This window comes from Chiloscyllium plagiosum, chromosome 24 (assembly GCF_004010195.1).
Source record: "Chiloscyllium plagiosum isolate BGI_BamShark_2017 chromosome 24, ASM401019v2, whole genome shotgun sequence".
NCBI lineage: Eukaryota > Metazoa > Chordata > Chondrichthyes > Orectolobiformes > Hemiscylliidae > Chiloscyllium > Chiloscyllium plagiosum.
The window spans coordinates 42,833,555-42,854,235 of record NC_057733.1 but is presented as its reverse complement, the minus strand read 5'-3'; the positions used below and the strand labels follow the sequence as shown (position 1 = coordinate 42,854,235).

The 20,681-nt window shown below is 39.2% G+C and overlaps 1 protein-coding gene across 1 annotated transcript in view; it reads right to left on the bottom strand.

Moving 5' to 3' along the window:
- Nucleotides 1-20,143, bottom strand: part of LOC122562216 (dynein axonemal heavy chain 17-like) — a 464,703-nt gene extending 444,560 nt beyond the window's left edge. Inside the window, exons 1-4 of the mRNA XM_043714924.1 lie at nucleotides 19,862-20,143; nucleotides 10,969-11,162; nucleotides 8,189-8,193; nucleotides 627-805 (exon numbers count right to left, since the gene is read on the bottom strand). Coding sequence (XP_043570859.1) covers nucleotides 627-805; nucleotides 8,189-8,193; nucleotides 10,969-11,162; nucleotides 19,862-20,143 — 660 coding nt within the window. The remainder of the gene's footprint in view (nucleotides 1-626; nucleotides 806-8,188; nucleotides 8,194-10,968; nucleotides 11,163-19,861) is intronic.
- Between the last annotated feature and the right edge of the window lie 538 nt (nucleotides 20,144-20,681).

The window sequence follows — 20,681 nt, the reverse complement described above, 5'->3', positions numbered from 1 at the left end:
TTCTGAATGTTTTCCACCCTTACACTCCACAGTTTTCATTATACAAATGAAAATGAAAATGAAATTCAACCTCAGTACATAACAATATCAACCTCCTTACTTGGTCATGACTTTCATCACTGTCATCAACCAATTTGATGATTTTGTTTTCCTGTATTTAAGTTGTCAGGAACACCAAATGTTCAAGCTCTGAATTAAGTGAGCTGTTGATTAATAGCCAAACAAGCAAGCTCATCATGCTGTCATGCGATTAAAAAGCCGAGAAGGTAAGTCCAATTTTTTATTCATTCCTATTTCCTCATGATACTTGGTAAGTGATACATACTCCTATAATACGTGACTGCAGTTACAGAGCTGAAGTGGTCAATTTATCATCTCTTACACAACTATAAATATCAACTTTAATGATGATAAATTAGTTCTTGGTCAGGCCATTGAAGTTCTGCATCGAATTGAGCAGATTTGATCCAATTAACATTTCGTCTAACAATGTGTTCATGTTCAGTGTTATAAAGTAACCAAGGTTGTAAGTATTTCAAAACGCTATTAAATTTGTATTTTGAAAAATAATCAATCTACTATCTTATAGTCCTCAACATCTTATAAGCAAAATCCTTTAATGCTACCTGTTCATGAAGGCACTTTAAATCCTTCAGTCTTAAATCCCAGAAATCAATCTCTTCTCTCGGCAGAGGGTTTAAGCCATCAAGCAAAGCTTGTGCTGAATCTTTGTTTAATACGTCTTTTACTTGATGTGTCCAATCAATGACAACAGATTCAATAGCATGTAAAGTGGCACCATCAACTTGAATAGTTGAGCTGGAATTTAAAGAACAAGATTAGAATGCAGATTCTTTAGTGTTGTTGCTAGATAATTTCAATATACTGCATGCCATAATTATTAATAGATAACCATAATTCCTGTAACTTTAAAGTGTTTATTTTCCAAGCCTGTAATGTCAAACTTGGAAGTTGAGTACTGGAAAATTAAAAGGGAAAGCTTTCTGACGAATTTCCACAGCCAAGAAACTGTCAAATGAGTGGGCTGAGGAATAAAGTGATAGAGATCTACAGCACAGGAAAAGGCTGTTCAGCCCATCATGTTGGTGACAGTCAACAATAACAATCTAAACTATTATAATCCCACTTTTCAGCATTTATCTTTTCCGGTGCCTAGGTCGATGTGGTGGTCCATCTGCTTTCATTTTATTATTAACACTTTGTAGTAAATGATACAAATGAGTGGCTACCAGGCCACTTCAGAAGGCAATTGAGAGTCAACCACATTGCTTGGATCTGGAGTCATATGTAAACCAGACTAGGTGAGGATTTCAGATTTCCTTTCCTGAAGAACATTAGGGTGCCAGTTGGGTTTTTTCAACAATTAACAATAGTTTCACAGTCATCAGTAGATTCTAAGTTCCAGATATTTTTTATTGAATTCAAATGCCGCTATCTTCAGTGGCAGTAATACCACTGGGCCATAGCCTCCCTGAATCAAACTTTGGATCAACCTGCTCAGACAAGTTATGACAAACCTCTGGACCACATGGGATTTTGCAAAACTAGAGTCATCCATGATTATATTATGTATTTTCTAACAAACCCTGGTCTGCAGCAGGTGAATATCAGTATTCTTCATAAAGCTAAAGTGACTAATTTCCTGAAGTGGCTATATGGATTACAGTAAATAGGAAGGTGGCAAGTAGCCCCTTAATTAGAATTAATGACCGTTCAACAATCTCAATCGGCTGCTGCTTGTGCTTGACAAGTAAACCTTTGAGGGATATCTGTCATCTTCTGGGGACTAAGGTGACCCTTCTGCATGTCTTATCGAGAACTCCAAGATCAGAAAGGGACAAGAGATTCGGCCAATAAGGGCCAGTCCCTGCCCTTGCTCTACCTACATCCCTTACACATCAACTCCCATTCCTGCAAATCTCCCTGTCATGATTTATCTCTGGTCTATGTCTGTGAACCTAGACATCTGGTAGGCCATTCCTGGAACAGATCTTGCAACTTGTGCATGCTGCAGAGAAAAACAGCTGCTAACCTCTGTCGAGCAGATCCTGGTTCTGACGGGAGGCTCACTACTACCTGACTGGCTTGTAGCTCTTAAGCATTCTAGCAGGCAGACAAGCCCCTGTCGCATTCATAACATTTTATCCATGGAGATTGATAATAATTCCACTACTGCATTAATCACTTTTGCAGAAATGAACATCCATTCCATCTAAAAATAGCAACATCATTCTGCCTCAAGCTACAGGAATAGTAGTCCTCCAGAATACCTTAGATACAGAAATAATTCCCAAGAATTGGATGATAGTAAACAACATGTTGCTTTTAAAGAAAGGGGAACAGAGAAATCAAGAAACTATAGGCCAATTTACCTAATGTCAGTTGCAGGCAAAATTATTCTTCTTCAGGCATGTTGTAAAAGACACATAGCAAATCGTACAATGATAAAATGGAATGAATAAGACAATAAGGTAAAACTAGTGGAGTTAGATTTTGAAAATGCATTTTATAAGGTGCCATGCAAGAGGTCATTACTTGAAATTAAGAATCAGGGATTGGAGGTATACTATTATAGATTGAGAAATGGTTAATAAACAGAAGTCAGTCATTTCTTTTGGTTGATTTTACTGCAAGAATCAGTAATTAAGGCTAGCCAAATACAATCAATATTAAAAAGAGTTAGATCAGAGGACTACTTTTATTCCATCCAAGTTTTAGATTAAATTAGATGCCCTACAGTGTGGAAACAGGCTCTCTGGCCTAACAAGTCCACACTGACCCTCGGAAGAGTAACCTACCCAGAGTCATTTCCCTACATTTACCCAACTAATGCACCTAACACTTCAGCCAACCAAACCGAAGCATCGGATTCATCATTCGAGACGTCACTTCCGCCAACAATCAGAAATGTTGGCCTCGTTGTTCGTGATGTCACTTCTGCCAAACAAACTGAAACATTGGCCCCAGCACTCATGACATCGCTTCCGCCCCTGTTAACACAGTTATAAGCTCCTTTGTGAGTGTTACTTCAGTTGGGGACATCACTACTGACCCTATAACCAGGCCCATTCAAGCAGCTATCTCCATCCCCACCTCAAGCTCTACCCCCACTCCAGGTCCTAGCTCCCATCCTTGCCATTTCTTCACCATTCCCCCAGACCTCCCCCCACACTGAGGACGAATGTTTAGTCCTCAGTAAAGGCCTCACCTTTATCCTTTTATGTTACCAGATTAATGAGTTTGACACACACTGCGACCTTGAGTGTTTCTTCTGCCGCCTCTGCCCACTTTTTCAACCAAGACACCCACCCACCCACTGAGGACCCCTTCTCCCGCCTCCAACACATGCCATCCACCTGGACACCCCGTGCCGGCCTGTTACCCACCCGTGACCTCTTAATTTCAAATTACCACCATGACATCGACTGCCTCAACCTGTCCACCCACCTCACCCAGTCCAACCTCCTGCCCTCATAACGCGCAGCCCTCCACTCCCTCTGCTCCAATCCCAATCTCACAGGCAACGTGGGTGCAGTTGTAGTGTGGTGCACTGACCTCTACACTGCTGAAGCCAGGTACCAACTTGCAGACACTTCCTCCTCCTGCCCCCTTGATCACGACCTCACCTCCCATCACCAAACCATCATCTCCCAGACCATCCACAACTTCATCATCTCTGGAGATCTCCTATCCACAGCCTCCAACCTCATTGTCCATGAACCCCGCACTGCCCAATTCTATATCCTTCCTAAGTTTCACAAACCTGACTGCCCCAGTCAACTCATTGTCTCAGTCTGCGCCTGTCCCACCGAACTCATATCTTCCTACCTCAACACCGTCCTGTCCCCCTACGTCCAAGAACTCCCCACCTACATTCATGGCACCACCTCCTCCAAGATTTTTGTTTCCCTGGCCCCCAATGCCTTATCTTCACCATGGACATCCAGTCCCTCTACACATCAATCTGCCACAATGAAGGTCTCTAAGCCCTCCGTTTCTTCCTCTCACGCCGTCCCAATCCCAACCAACACCTTCATCCACCTGGCTGAACTGGTCCTCACCCTCAACAACTTCTCCTTCCAATCTTCCCACTTTCTCCAAACCAAAGGGGTAACCATGGACACCCACATGGGATCCAGTTATGTCTGCCTGTTTGTTGGATATGTGGAACAGTCCATCTTCTTCAGTTACACCAGCACCACCCCCAACCTGTTTCTCTGTTACATTGATGGCTATATTGGTGTCACCTCATGCTCCCATGAGGAGGTTGAACAGATCATCAACTTTACCAACACCTCCCAATCTCAAATTCACCTGGACCATTTCAGACACCTCCCTCCCCTTCCTGGACCTCTCCATCGCCATCTCTGGTGACCAACTAACCTCAGACATCTACTTGAAGTCCAGTCACTCCCACAGCTACCTAGACTACACCTCCTCCTACCGTACCTCCTGTAAAAACGCCATCCCTTATTCCCAATTTCTCTGCCTCCACCACATCTGTTCCCAGGATGACCAATTCCACCTCAAAAAGTTCCAAACGACCTCATTCTTCCACGATCGCAACTTCCCTTCTCACGTGGTTGACGATGCCCTCCAGTGCATCTCCTCCACCTCATGCACCATTCGAACCCAACCCTTCCCAATGCAACAAGGACAGAACCCCCTGGACCTCACCTTTCACCCCACCAACCTCCACATACACCGCATCATCCTCCGCCACTTCCACCACCTCCAAACGGACCCCACCACCAAAGATGTATTTCCCTCCCCAACCCTATCAGTGTTCCGAAAACACCATTTCCTCTGCAACACCCTCATCAGGTGCACAACCCCCACCAGCACACAACCAACTCCCTGCCACGATAGGAAGTGCAAAATCTGCACCCACACCACTTCTCTCACCTCCATCCAAGGCCCCAAGGGATCCTTCCACATCCACCAGAAATTACCTGTACCTCTGCCAATGTCATTTACTGCATCTGTTCCACTACATCGGGGTGACAGGAGGCCTTCTTGTGGATCATTTCAGAGTTCATCTCCGGGACACCCGCACCCACCAACCCCACCACATCGTGGCTGAAAACTTCAACTCGCCCTCCCACTCCATCAAGGACATGCAGGTCCTGGGCCTCCTCCACTGCCAAACCGTTACCACCCGACGCCTGGAGGAAGAATGCCTCATATTCTGTCTTGGGACTTTATAACCACTCGGGATGAATGTGGATTTCAACAGCTTCCTCATTTCCCCTCCCCCTACATTATCCTAGACCCAAACCTCCAACTTGGCACTGCCCTACCGATATATCCATCACTCCCCCCTCTGACCTATCACCTTCATCTACATATCACTTTCTCAGCTACCTTCCTCCCAAATCCTTCCCCCACTCCCATTTATCGCTCAGCCCCAACCCACAAGGATCACTCCTGATGAAGGGCTAATGCCCGAATGTTGATGCTGCCTGACCTGCTGTGCTTTTCCATCAACACAGTCACTTAACACTATGGGCAGTTTAGCACAGCCAATTCACCTGACCTGCACATCTATCTTTTGGAATGTGGGAGAAAACTGGAGCACCTGGAGGAAACCCACGCAGACACGGGGATAACGTGCAGACTCCACACAGACAGTCGCCCAAGGCTGGAATTGAACCCAGGTCCCTGGCGCTGTGAGGCAGCAGTGCTAATCACTGAGCCACCGTGACGCCCCCATCTTTTCTCATTTTCTAAACTTAGGTGAGAGAGCAAGTAGTGAGGAACCCTCAAAGAAGCTGCCGTAAGTGGGCAAGAACATGGAAGACAAGATTTTAATATTGCTACCTATTTCTGGTGACCTGTTAAAAATGATTACTGGATTTTTTTAAATTTAAAAGAAACTCAACTATGTAAATTATGTGCTCCAGTTGGAAAGTAAAATTAGCAAGTGTGTCATATTAATATATTATAGCAATACTATGACAGGGAAGATAGTCAAAAAGAACTGTGTTTTTAGTGATGAAAAAGTAGGAAGTTGAATAAAAATATCAAAGTGATTTAAAAATAATTAGATTGGAAATTCTAACATCATCATTACAGTACTCATCAGATAACATAGGGGTGCTTAAAAGTTTAGTCTCAGAAAACTTTAAAGTGACTTACGGAAGCTATTACAGAGCCATATTTTGACAAATGTAAATAGGCCAGGAAAATCATATTTGGTCATACATTATTTTAATGTACAAGAAGCATCACCCATAAAGCAACATTCTTGTAGACACAATCATGAAAAGTTCATGAAGGAAAATAAAGTTGAATTGAACCACATCATAATTTTGCTGAACATGGTGATTACATATAGCTTTTTGCAAAAATCAACATGGTAACAAATGTGGCTTCATAGCTAATTCCTTAATTGGATAATTATATTGAGAGAATGAACAAGCAAGCGTTTTTGCAAAAATTGATTTATGAAAGAGATATTGGCTAATTTCATTGAGCAATGCAGTCAAACAAATATCAACTGTCACAATTCTAAGTTGACTTTATCAATGTAAAATCATGCCATTCAGAATGAAAAGTACACCAGCTACTTTTCCACCATTAATCAATGAGGTAATTGAAGGGGTATGCAACTATGTTGTACAAGTTGATGATCTGATTATGATCAGCCAAACCTAAGAGTAATGTTTACAACACTTGAACAAATTGTTTAATCAGTTATAAAAGGAAATTTAGTTATAAGCTCTGGTCATGTTTCAAAACCAAGTAGCCCCTAATGAAGTAAAAATCATGGGTACCTTGGATTTTCCTGTACCTAAGACAAAACAAGAAATTTTGTGGTATATATGCATTGGTGAATTCTATCAGAAGCCTGTTCCAAATTTCAGTATTAGTAGTGGCTACTCAAATAAAGACACAAAATTTGAATGAATAGAGGAGTTACACAGTATCTTCGATAACTTGGATGCTGTACTAGCTATTGTTTTAGCAGCATCAAATTATGTTCAGCTATTGGTGCCTGCAATCTGCTTGATTGTGCAGTGTTAGTACTAGAGGAGGAGATAGGGATAGAGCGCCAGTCAGTCACTTCTCTCAAAAATTGGATTTTTGCCAGCACAAATTCTCAATTATGGAAAAAGACAGTTTAAATTTGGTGTTGGCTTTACAATATTTTGAGGTCTACATATCCAGTAACTCTTTTGAGATATTACCTATATGGACCAAAATCCTCTAAACTTGTTACCAAAATTTCATCCCAAAACTCTAAGACCTTTTCATTAGACTCATCCTACAACTATACAATTTGAAAATCATTCATTTAACAGGAAGAAACAATATTATAACAGATACTTAACCAACAGCTAATATGGAGGAACACAAATAAACTAATGTGGAATATGATTTTCATGGCAAGTCAGTGTATATTTGATGTAAATATAATATTACTTGAAGAAAAAATCTGTATGTGTAAAAGAGAAATAATAATGAGGAGATTGTAATAGAAAATCAACATGCCTCTTCGTGATACCTTTCCATATTTTCTTGCAGGGAGATGCTATGAATAATGTAGAATTGAGTTTGTTCTATATTTTTATATTGTATGTTGAGGATTAGGGAAAACATGATTTTTAGTAGGGATTTATGGGCTTGGTAGTAAAGAGTATATATGCATTTTAATGTTTTTAAAAATATTTTACCACAAAGGGGTTAACAGTTCAGTGCATTAAAAAATGGCAGAACAAAACTGTGCTGTTGCCTAGTGACAAGATCCAGGCTTGCACACACAGAAGGAATAATCAAAAGGCAGTCAGTCAGTCCGTTTGTGCATGTGCTAAAAAGTGGAGGCTGCATTGTTAACCTCTAATGAAAAATCTAGGAAAAACTGCTGCATACTGTGTTTAGAGAACTCATGTTTGCTCTGAAGTTAAAGTCATAAGGAATTTAGCTTTCAGTCTGTTTTAGGTGTCTTTAGGAAAATATACCTAAAGACCAATATCAAAAGAAATTGGAGCAGGAGCAGGCCAGTCAGCAAACACTTTATTCAACACTAGGAGTAATATAGAAGGCAATAAAGGTGAACAAGCCATAAGATTAAAAACAGAACTTCAGTAAGACAGAACAACAGAACTACTTCAAGATGTATAAACCTGGAAAAGAAGTGGCAATGAATTAAACACTCAAATAAAACATGAACTACAGATAGTGGAAATTTGAAACAAACACAGAATGTCCAGTAGCAGATTGTTCTGCAAACAACTTTGTTCGCATAGAAACATTTCTGTCCTGGCCCTGCTGCAATGTTCCAATGAAGCATAACACAAGCTCAAGGACAATCACCTTAATTTCCACTTTGCCCCACCACCCACATCCCCTACCTTTGTCTTTTTTGTGTCATATTTACTTTACTAAGTATAGAGGGCCTATTCTTCCCCATCACATTTTTTTTCTCCCTTTCACCACTACTAACATTCCTTTTGTCTTTTTGTACTGAGCCTCGAAACCATGTATTTATTTCACCCCACCACCACCTCTGTCAAATCAGAAACATTTTCCAAGATGTTTCAGTTCTGAAGAAGAGTCATACAGGACTTGAAAAGATAACTGTCTCTCACACAACAGATGCTGCAAAATTTGCTTGAGTTTCTCTAGCACTCTGTGTTTCAAATTTCCAGCATCCACTGTTTTTTTGCTGCTGAAAGGATCACTATTGAGCTTATCAGCAGCAAATGTAAGAGAGTATCATTCTGTGACTGGAGGAGCATTGAACTTTGCAACTGTGAGTGGCTTTGTGGTTCAATTTCCATAGCAGGTGACGTTACCATGAAGATCCCACCTTCTCGACCTCATCCCTCTACCGAGGCCTGGTGATCCGCAGGTTAACCCCATCACTAGTTGTTTCTTTCTCTCTCTAATGAGAGGACAACCTGTGGTCCTCTGGGATTATGGCAATTTTACCTTATATCATCATAGCTGCAGTTTTAACACCAGACCCAGACAGAGAATCCTCAGAACTACAAAATTCAAAAGATTCACAATCCTTTGAAATTTCTTACCTCAATCCTAAATGGCCAAGCTGTTACACCAGAACTATAAACCTGAGTCCTGACTCTTAACCATTTTAAAAAGTCAAGTCTCTGAAACATTTTATCTATTACAACAATTACAATACCCATTCGTCAAAATTCTTGGGATTAGAACAGATTATATTCGACATTTTCTTATAAGATAATTCCCTCAGCCCAGAAACCTGCCTTGTCTTTTTCCACTTACAGTCATAAAGTCATAGAGATGTACAGCATGGAAACAGACCCTTCGGTCCAACTCGTCCATGTCAAACAGATATCCCAACCCAATCTAGTCCTACCTGCCAGCACCTGGCCCATATCCCTCCAAAACCATCCAATTCATATACCCATCCAGATGCCTTTTAAATGTTACAATGTACCAGCCTCCACCACGTCCTCTGGTAGCTCATTCCATACACGTACCACACTCTGAGTGAAAAAATTGCCCCGTAGGGCTCTTTTATATCTTTCCCCTCTCATCCTAAACCTATGCCCTCTAGTTCTCCGAGCCTAGGGAAGAGACCTGGTTTATTTATCCTAATCATGATTTTATAAATCTCTATAAGGTCACCCCTCAGCCTCCGACACTACAGGCAAAACAGCCCTAGCCTATTCAACCTCTCCCTATAGCTCCAATCCTGGCAACAGCCTTGTAAATATTTTCTCAACCCTTTCAAGTTTCACAACATCTTTCCGATAGGAAGGAAACCAGAATTGCACGCAATATTCCAGAAGTGACCTAACTGATGTCCTGTACAGCCACAACATGACCTCCCAACTCCTGTACTCAATGCTCTGACCAATAAAAGAAAGCATACCAAACGCCTTCTTCACTGTTCTATCTACCTGCGACTCGACTTTCAAGGAGCTATGAATCTGCACTCCAAGGTCCCTTTGTTCAGCAACACTCCCTCGGATCTTACCATTAAGTGTATAAGTCCTGCTAAGATTTGTTTTCCCAAAATTCAGCACCTCACATTTATCTAATTTAAACTCCGTCTGCTACTTTTCAGCCCATTGGCCCATCCGATCAAGATCCTGTTGTAATCTGAGCTAACCTTCGCTGTCCACTATACCTCCAATTTTGATGTAATCAGCAAACTTACTATCTATACCACTTATGCTCACATCTCACATCCAAATAATTTATATAAGTGATGGAAAGCAGTGGACCCAGTACCGATCCTTGTGGCACTCCACTGGTCACAGGTCTCCAGTCTGAAAAACAACCCTGCACCACAATCACCCTCTGTCTTCTACCTTTGAGCCAGTTCTGTATCAAAATGGCGAGTTCTCCATGTATTCCTGAGATCTAACCTTGCTCACCAGTCTCCCATGGGGAACCTTGTCGAACACTTTACTGAAGTCCAAATAGATCACATCTACTGCTCTGCCCTCATCAATCTTCTTTGTTACTACTTCAAAAAAACTCAATCAAGGTTTACTTTAGCTACCTAGCCCTTCACAGCTCTTTAATATCTTTACACCTTACTTACTCTGAAAAGTTGTGTAAAACTATCTGTCAGATATCTTATGTCATTCCTCTGTTACAGACAGGGACTTGAACCAGAGGCAAGGACTCTTTCACTCCACCTCAACATTCTCTCTCATATAATTGCATCGTCAGCAAACTTGGATGCCTTTCACTTGATACTCTTGTTTATACATTTGATTCTCACATCAAATTATTTTTATAGATTATAGGCAGCTGAGAGCCAAGCATTGACCAAAGCAAGTTATCATTAAACCATCAGATGCCTTTTAGAATCATATCAGAAGAGTTCAGAGTTTATCTTCTGCCTGTACTTCTAAGAGGGAATAATTCAACGAGAACAAAGAATGTAAGAAATGTATTTGAGAAAATATGAAGTGCTAATATTAGTAAGCATTTGTGGCATCATACCTGTCTGACTCCTCATCTGAATCTTCCAGATCATCAGCACTTTTTGGAAGAGCAAGAAGTGCTTTACCTTTTAGTTGTCCACCAAATACAAATACATCATTTTTAAGTTGTTGGGCATGTTTCACTACATCTTCTGATACCACCTGAGGCCAGGTAGTCATATTGTCAGTGTTTGTGAAAAGCGTGCATACTACCTAGAAGACAAGAATCATCATGAGTTTTGAAAAACAATAAACACAAAATATGAAAGCTATCATTGAACAAAATATTGATAGATTTTCCTAATTAAGGTAAGTATAATGGACTGTTTTAAATGCTTACTCTTTATAACTGTGAGAATAAAATTGTACTAATAATGTGGATTTTACAAATTCATTTTCTAACTTAAATCAATAGAGTATCAAACATGCATTTATGACACTTGTTTATGAAAATCTCTATTCAGATATGACAATGCTACAATTTGGCCATTACTTATTTACTCTTACATATTTGAGCTTCACCTCAAAGTATGTTATAAAATCATTAATTATTTACAAAAGAATATAGACATTTGTCTATATTTAGTTCACCTAACCAAAAAGATTCTAATTCCCTCTTACCAGTCAGTGAGACTGGTCTATATTCAAGAACACTGCAGCCAATATAATTGGGTGTGTGATGACCATCACAGACTTCATCAGGAAGTGGTTAGAGGACTGCATGCCAAAAAAATTAATCTGAATGTTCCCCACCTGGAAACTATGGATGAACTGGGAGATCCACTCTCTACTGAAGTGCAGATCTGAGGTGCACCCCATGATTGTAAGATTTTTGAATGGATCGCTCAAATACTAAAGTTGATCTCTCTCTGCACTTGTTCTCCAGCTGTAACACGGTATTCTGTTTTCTGTTGTATCACCCTGATGTACTTATATGTGCCAGAATAGCACACAAAACAAAGCTTTCACTGAATTTCAATATATTTAACAATATCAAATCAAAACAAATCAAACCTGGCATCTAATTGGTGTTGAAATATTTTTAGTGCTAGGGTTGGCCATGACTGAGCAGCACAAATTGGCTAACAGTAGTTAGAAAGCTTGAGAAAATATTTGCTAAAGCAGTTGTCACAATGTTGGTCTTTTTACAAGGATAATATGCCCTTAAGTTTTTTTTCCAGAGGGGATAATTGGTCAGGCTCCAACTAGGCTGGGATTGAAAGATTTATTGGTGCCATTTTTGTTTGTGCCTAACAGATAATGCTTCAGGAAGAAAGTTTTCAAGTCTTTTTTTAAAGCAAAACTGGAAAAATCAAGGGGATGTGGCCAGCTCTCTAGCTGTGCAGGTCAGTTCAGTTCGAGGGTTACTTGAGTCAGAGTCACAGTTGAAACTGGAAGCTCTCTCCCTCCTCCTGCCCTTCTGATATCATAATCTGTAAGCTTTTTGTGTCATTTTTATTCTTTGTGCTAAGAGGTCTGTTTATGGGGATTGTTGCAAGTATTTTTGGAACAGCATCATTAAGTTGGGATAGACTGTTGGGTTTTTGGACAGGATAAGTTATCAGGTATTCTATTTTCTGTTCTTTGTGTTTCATTCCGTAATTTTGTAAATAAATTCTGTTTGTTTAAAACTTGGCAGTCACATCAGCTATTTCACAACGGGAATATCCACAAATAGCAATGTTACGGTCTAGGCTACCTGCTCAAAAATATTTTGATGGGTGGGGCCTGGTCCATAGCACAGTCTTCACAAGTAGAACAATAATAGCTCTTTAGACCCAAGGTGGCAGAACCAAGATAAATTATACAGCTGCAGTTATTCATAAGACATAGACAAGAACATTTCAAACTACATTTAATTAGTGAATCTTTTTACAATATCTGTGGTAGATTTTAGTTAAGATCCTTCAAATAATCATAGATATAGATTATGAAGTAGTCATAGATTCACCTATTTACAAAAAAAATCACAAAAAGCATAAGAGGAAAGACTTCAAATAAAAGTATGAAACCAAACCAGTCTCAGACAGTAAAAGCAGCTCCCATTTATAACAGGGAGGAATGAATCAAAGGTACAGAAACTAGCAGACATTAGAATGTGGTTTGAATGAACAGAGTATAAGACATCCAAAGCTAAATATAGGGGTGTCTAGTAAATATGGTAAGAAAGAATTTGTGCACAACTTGTTAGCTAAAGAATTCTGACATTAGGTGTAACCACATAACTTTGTTCGAACCGACATTATAACAATTAGTAAAACTCAGTATTCTTTTGTATTTCCTGTAATGTGGTTAATATGGAATTTAAAAGATTCTTAAGTGATAGACAAGTATCCAATTAATTGACAGTTAACGTGGTGCAGCTGGCAAATGCTTGGGAAGGAATGTACTTGAGTATAGTTTCCATTGTGAAAAGCCCCGAGAAGGAAGATAAGCAAGTCTGGGAAACTTCATGAGACCATGGAGGACCAGGGGTTGATCACAAGTCTGTCCATCTCCAGCCATGCAGTTATATAATTACATTAATTGGAAATGTATGTAATAAATTAATAATATTATTCATTTGTAAATGTTAAAGGCAGGATGAAGCAATTGTATAAAAATATATGTTTTCCTTTGCTCAGTGAAGAATCTTTGGATTTTCAGAGGGTTTCTTCCCACCAGAGTAATTTCAATAAACTCTTTGATGCTGGAAGTGAACTCCTGGGTATTGAGTGAATCATTTGGCCATTCCACCACAACACGAGGATTTTGGTTTCCACTAATCTTCACAGATGTATAAGTACTCTAATCACTAATTGCGGAGTCGTGAGTGTGGTGCTGGAAAAGTACAGCAGGTCAAGCAGCATCCGAGAAGCAGGAGAATCGACATTTCGGGCATAATCCCTTCATTAGGAATTGTGTGACAAAATTCCCTGAAATCAGCCAAAAACGTTTATCATTGGATTCTAGTCCAATTCTTACAAGTAAATTCAGATGTTTTATTCCAAATTTACCTGCCCAACATGAACAATCTCATTTACAGCTTAAGAAGATTATAAAGTTTCAGTCAGATAGAGCCAACAAAATGTAACAGGATTGGGGTATATAATCAATCTGTCCTGTGAAGAATGACTGAGTACCCAAGAGAATTTGTAACAAGGTTTTCAGATTCATAGACAAAAAGATGTGGAGGGTGAGAAGAACCTTGATACGTGTCCAAGAAGTAGAGACAAAGTAATGGCGTTCTGTGCTTGAAGGAGAGCTTAACTGAAATCCTCATTCCTGACATGAACAAATATTCCAGCAAGTATCTACTCTGTCATTCCAAAATAGTGCCGAGATCAAGACACAATGCTCCATTGGATATGAACTTGTTTTACCTAGGTTCAACATTCCTTCTTGGTCTTTAAACCCAATGAATTCAAAATTTAGGTCTGTACCATCCAATTTAAATGGGCACAAGTACCTACAGATGTTCAAAATGTTGTGTGCAGTGCTAAGAAACACTCCTAGTGCAATCTTACCAGACACACACACAGTTAGAATCTGCCAGACATGTGCAGAAAGAGCAGATTATAACATGGAAGTGGTGGAGGCTAGTACAATTGCAACACTTAAAAGGCATCTGGATGGGTATATGGGAAGGGTTTGGAGGGATATGGGCCAGGTGCTGGCAGATGGGACTAGATTGGGTTGAGATACCTGATCAGCATGGAAGAGTTGGACTGAAGGGACTGTTTCCGTGCTGTACGTCTCTCTGACTCAATGACTCAAGAAACAGTATATAATGCTGAGATTGTATTTTGACTGTTATTTTGGAGCACAGTGCACCACAGCTAAATTACACACGTATTCAGCAGCAGGAAGAAGTCCTGAACAATGCTATTCAAAGAGAAATCATTGACAAGATTCATTATTAATTAATTACTACTGGCTGTTGCTACAAATATATTTGTGTTTGCTGCTTTTGAAAGTACTTTAAAGTTGTTAAAATAGAAATGGAATGATATGGCATGTGATGAAGCACTATCTCCTGAATTCATCAGGTGAAGGGGCTAATTTCAAATAACTTGTTGGACAATTGTCACAAAGCTGGTCTCTTTTTTTCTAAAAGGTGTTCCTTTTCTCAAGGATACTTTATCCTTAGTTTTTTAACAGAGGGGTCATAAACAGCTCCCGGTTCTGATTAGACTGGTTTGGTACAGAGATTAAAGAGTATTGAGAAGCCTTTTTGCTTATATGTAAACAGAAGAGACTTCAGGCCAAAGTGATCATGTTTTAGAAGTGATCTGTATAATGAAAGGGGAGTGGTCAGCTCTCTGGTTGAGTAGTTCAGTCCAGAACTAGTTAGGAGTTCAACAGTGAGTTGTGTGGAAACAGGTTGCTAAACTCTCTCCTTCTGCCCTTCTCACTTCAACCCATAAGCATTTGCTCCATTTTTACTGTTTTTTAAGAGGAGTTGCTTATTGAGGCTGTTGTGTATATTCAGAACAGAATAATTAAGTCTAGTTTGGACTGAGTTCTGTAGGGGTTCTTTACTCTGTTCTTTGTGTATCATTGTGTAATTTTGTGAATACATTTTTCATTTGTTTTAAAACCTGGTACTCAACCTAGCTAACTTACTCCAGGTAATTTTCAATGTACTCTTGTTGAAACAAATTGCAAAGTTTTGGTCTGGGCTCTCTGCTTAAGAACATCTTGAGTGATCTGGCTAGTCCATAACACTATGACCATTTCTTTGGAGAAAGTGAGGACTACAGATGCTGGAGAGTCAGAGTCGAAAATTGTAGTGCTGGAAAAGCACATTAAGTCAGGCATCCGAAGAGCGGGAAAGTCAACCTTTCTGGCATGAGCCCTTCATTAGGAATGCATTTCTTTGGACTTCAACATGATTGGGAGTAAAAACAGAGGAAAAGGAAAGAAGGACAAGCTCTCAGAGGAGGGAAGAGAAGGGAGAGAAGTATTTTCACCAGGAGGCGTTATCCACACAATGTGTTCAGGGAATAGTTGTCCTACCAGAATCTGAGAAAGAAACAATGTGTCAGACTAGCATGCAAATAAGACTGTCCTCAATAATAGATGTCATTTCTATAGCAACATCTTCTACAACAGAGTGACTGCAACATTTCCAGTATCTGTTCATAAGCATCATGTGTCAGTCAGTTTTCAGGATAGAACAGGTGATGTTTTAATATCTCCTAGTTTGTTGTCCAACTTTGCGTATTCCAGGTCATTAAGACTCTGTATTCCAACGATGCAGCATACATAAAATGAGAGCTATGCTCCATACGGAAGAATGGTATAGCAAGCAATGAAACAATGCCTCCACTGGCTGGGTTGCCATCTCAATATTTCATTTTTGTCACAAACCTTACTTTCCTTGTGTTATCGAATGTCACAATATTCATTTGGCCACAGTGCAAGCATAAGTGCCAATATAAACAATCTGCAGCAAATGTAGAAATCAAAGTGTACCACATGACGCAAAAAAAATCAACAACTTACCTGTACAAATGGCACCTGAGCCCTTGTTTGTCTAAATGAAATGTTATAGCATGAATGTGACATGGCTGAAGAAACAAGTAATTATGCCTGGAGTGTCATGTTTCAGAGTGCTCCATTGCAGTTGTTAGATAGCAGCAAAGACCTCAGATATTTGGCTGAATTAGGCCATTGAATCTATCTGTTGAGTCTGCTGATCCATTCCATGAGCTCATGGTCAATCTAATAATCCTCAACTTCACTTTCCTTCCTTTTTCCCATAACCCTTGATTTCTTTACTAATTAAAATCTATTTATTTCAGCCTTGAATAAACTTAATGACACAGCTTCAACAACTCACTGTGGTAAATAATTCTATAGATTCACAGTGTCTGAGAGAACGTTCTCTCATTTTTTGTCTTAAATGTATGACCCTTTATTCTGAGATGATACCCTCTGGTCCTAGACTCTCCCACAAGAGAAAACAACCTTTCTGCATCTGCCCTTTCAAATGCTCTAAAAATCTTGTACATTTCAATAACATCACCTCTTAATCTTCTATGTTCCAATTACTACAGGCAATCTACTCAATATCTCTTATAAGGCAGTCTTTCCATGCCTGGTATCAAACTAAGTTAACCTTCTCTGGACTGCCTTTCCTTGGATAAGGGACCCAATACTGTCCACAGTGTTCCAGCTATGGTTTGATAAGTGTTTTTAATAGTTTTCGCAAAATCTCCCTACTTTTATATTCCATTTCATTTGAAGGAAAAGGCCAAAATTCCATTTGCTTTACCTATTACCTGCTGAACTTGGATACTAGCTTTTTGAGCTTCACGGAAAAGGAATCCTAAATCCCTCTATTCTGCAGTTTTCTGCAGTCTTTCCACATTTAAATAATATGCAGTTTCTCCATTCTTCCTGCCAAACTGCATCACCTAGCATTATCCCATGTTATTTTCCATCTGACAAGTTTTGCCCACTTGTTTAACCTGTCTATAATGCTCTGCAGATTCTGTGTGTCATTCTCACACCTTTCCACCAATTTTTGTGTCATTTGCAAACTTACCTGTTGTCCATTCACTTTCCTCTTTTAACAAATGAAATTATATTGTAAATAGTTGTGGCCCCAGCACTGATCCCTGTGGCACTTCCACTAGTTTGCATGTTGTCATCCTGAAACTGCCCTCCTTATCCTAACTCCTTATCCTAACATCCTATTAGTTAGCTATTCCGCTATTCATGCTAATATACTATCCCAATACTCTACCTTATTAAGTAGCCTAATGTTTGGTACCTTATCAAATGCCTTCCAAAAATCCAAATATTACATCTGCTGCTTCCCGTTTATCTATCTGCTTCTTCTCATGTTCTTGGTACCTCTTCAAAGAATTCTAGTTAATTTGTCAGGCATGATTTCCCATTCAAAAAACCATGCTGACATTGCTTGATCATATTATGTATTTCTAAATGATCTGCTGTTAGATAATTTATAGTAGACTCTAACATTTTCCCAATGACAAACATTAAGCTAACTGTTCTGTAGAAGGGTTACTGGACACAAAACACTAACTCTGCTTTCTTCCCATAGATACTGCCAGACGTTGTGAGTTTCTCCATCAATTTCTGTTTTTGTTTCAGATCTCCAGTATCCACAGTTCTTTGTTTCATTTTAGTATGAAGTTATGCACTTTTGGAAAGATGTATATAATATTATTTCAATGGAGCAAAAGTGCAGAAAACTGCCACAGGCAGGGATTTGGGCATTCTCATGCACAAATTACAAATAGCTATCATCAAAGTTCAGTCAGTAATAAGGAAGGCAAATGCATTGGGCCTTTATTTCAAAAGGAAAGAAACATAAAATGGGAAAGGCTATGCAAGGCAAGAGTCAGGCCACATCTACAGTGAACAGATTTAATCCCATTATCTGAGGAAAAATATACTGGCTTTGGGGGCAATTTAAAGAAGGTTTGTTATGTTGATTCCAATTATGCACAGATTTTTTTCATGACAAGAGATTCAGTAGGTTGGGCTTGCATTCCTTAGGATTTAAAGGAATTAACAGAGTCCTTGTTGAAAGACAAGAGACTCTAAGAAGGCTTGACAGGGTGGATGCGAAGACACTTTTTTCTCTTCTGGGAGAATCTAAGACCAAAGGGCATAATCTCAGAGCAAAGGGTCACTCACTTAAGGCAGAGATTAGGACAGTAGTCTCAGAGAGTCGTCAATCAGTGGAATTCTTTACCACAGAGAGTTGTTGAGGCTGATCCATTAAAATATATTCAAGGCTGAGATAGACAGTTCTTTAATCTGTAATGGAATCAAGGGTTATGAGGAAAATGCTGGAAAACAGAGACGAAAACAGAGTTGAGATCAGCCGTGATCTCATCAAATACTGGAGCAGATATGAAAGGCTGGATAGCATAGTTCTGTTTAAATGTCTTATGGTATTATTACCACTATTTCACCACCTCCTCCTTTACAAATGTTCTATTTGCCCACTGTTATGTCTGAACAACATTGGATGAATTAAGTTGCTCACATTGTTTCCTATAGTTCTGAGATTATTCTTTTACCTAACAATATGGTGATGAATTAACTGTTACTGTGTCCAAACATGTCACAAGTTACATTTTTCTGTGCATTTTCTGGGTCTCTTTTGATACAAAATTGAGATTAGATTGCTTCGTGTTATCTTTTATACTTTTGGTCACAAAGTAGTCATATATTTCAATTCCCAACTCTGTTTCTAAACCATTTAGGTTTTCCAAAATTATATTTGGGTAATTAAAGCTGTCCATGAATGCAATGCTTTTCTTCTCACATATCCCTCCTACTTCTTCATAAATCATTATATATTTTCTTTCTGATGAAAGAAAATTGACATCTTGGTTGTCAATAGGATTGCCAATTGTAGTTTAATCTTTTCCACATTCGAAATGTCTCGCCAGATGTACAAAATAATATGGTAAATTTGCAATCATTGTACCCTAGAAAATGAGCCAGACAGGACTGAAAATCAGTGGAAGGTAAATTTAAAGTATTACTCAAAGTCTAACAAATATATCAAGAAAATGTTAGACAGTATAATACAGCCACAAACATTGCAGCACTTCAAGGTTGAACCTTAACAGAACATTTTTGTGCATAAATACAGAATAAAGCTCAATTATCTGAAAGAAAAACAGAGTACTGTAGATATTAGAAATCTAAAACAAGACCAGAAAATTCTGGGAATATTCAATGAGCCTGGCAGTATCTGTGGAGAGAAAAAGTTAATTCTGAAGGGTTATTGACTCAAAACATTAACTCTGTTTCTCTCTCCAAAGATACTGTTAGGCCAACTGAGTAATTCCAGCATTTTGTATTTTTTCTTCAATTATCAAAATATTCTTTAACTATACTGAAACTCTCTTAATGAAGTAGGACAATTTTCTGTCACTCACCTCTTCAAGCACAGTTAATAACTGCTCAACTGGCGAATTGCTAATATCACCAACTGATAGCGAATCTCTAATGTTTTCAGGGGTGATACGCACCATTTTCTTTTTCACAAAATAAATTCCCTTAGTTTTAATTGAGGCAGGAAATCCCAAACTTGCAGTTAATTGTCCAACACTATTGATATAAAGTACCAGAATCATTACGTCTTCTGTATTGAAGAAGTCCATCAGCAGATTTTTGTTTTCTTCCGTCCCAGAAAATTTTGTCCATTTATCTGGTTTCATACTGAAAAACATCAGACTTAAGCTCTGTAAAAAAGCCATTCGTGGATCAGCCTCTTGTTCGTGTGTTTCCTCATCTTGTTCCATGTCTACTTAAAATTAGTTTTCCCAAATCAAAACAGGTTTTCTTGAAGTCAAGAGTATTTTGTACTTTCCTACAAAAAATGTTAGAGTAAAAGGTTATAAGAATGCTACATCTACATTAGGTCTATAAGACCATAAGACATAGGAGCGGAAGTAAGGCCATTCGGCCTATCGAGTCCATTCCACCATTCAATCATGGCTGATGGACTCCACTTACCGTAGCCCTTAATTCCTTGTAACATCAAGAATTTATCAATCTCTGCCTTGAAGACATTTAACGTCCCAGCCTCCACTGCACTCTGTGGCAATGAATTCCACAGGCCCACCACTCTCTGGCTGAAGAAATGTCTCTGCATTTCCGTTCTGAATTTACCCCCTCTAATTCTAAGGCTGTGTCCATGGGTCCTAGTCTCCTCGCCTAACGGAAACAATTTCCTAGCGTCCACCCTCTCCAAGC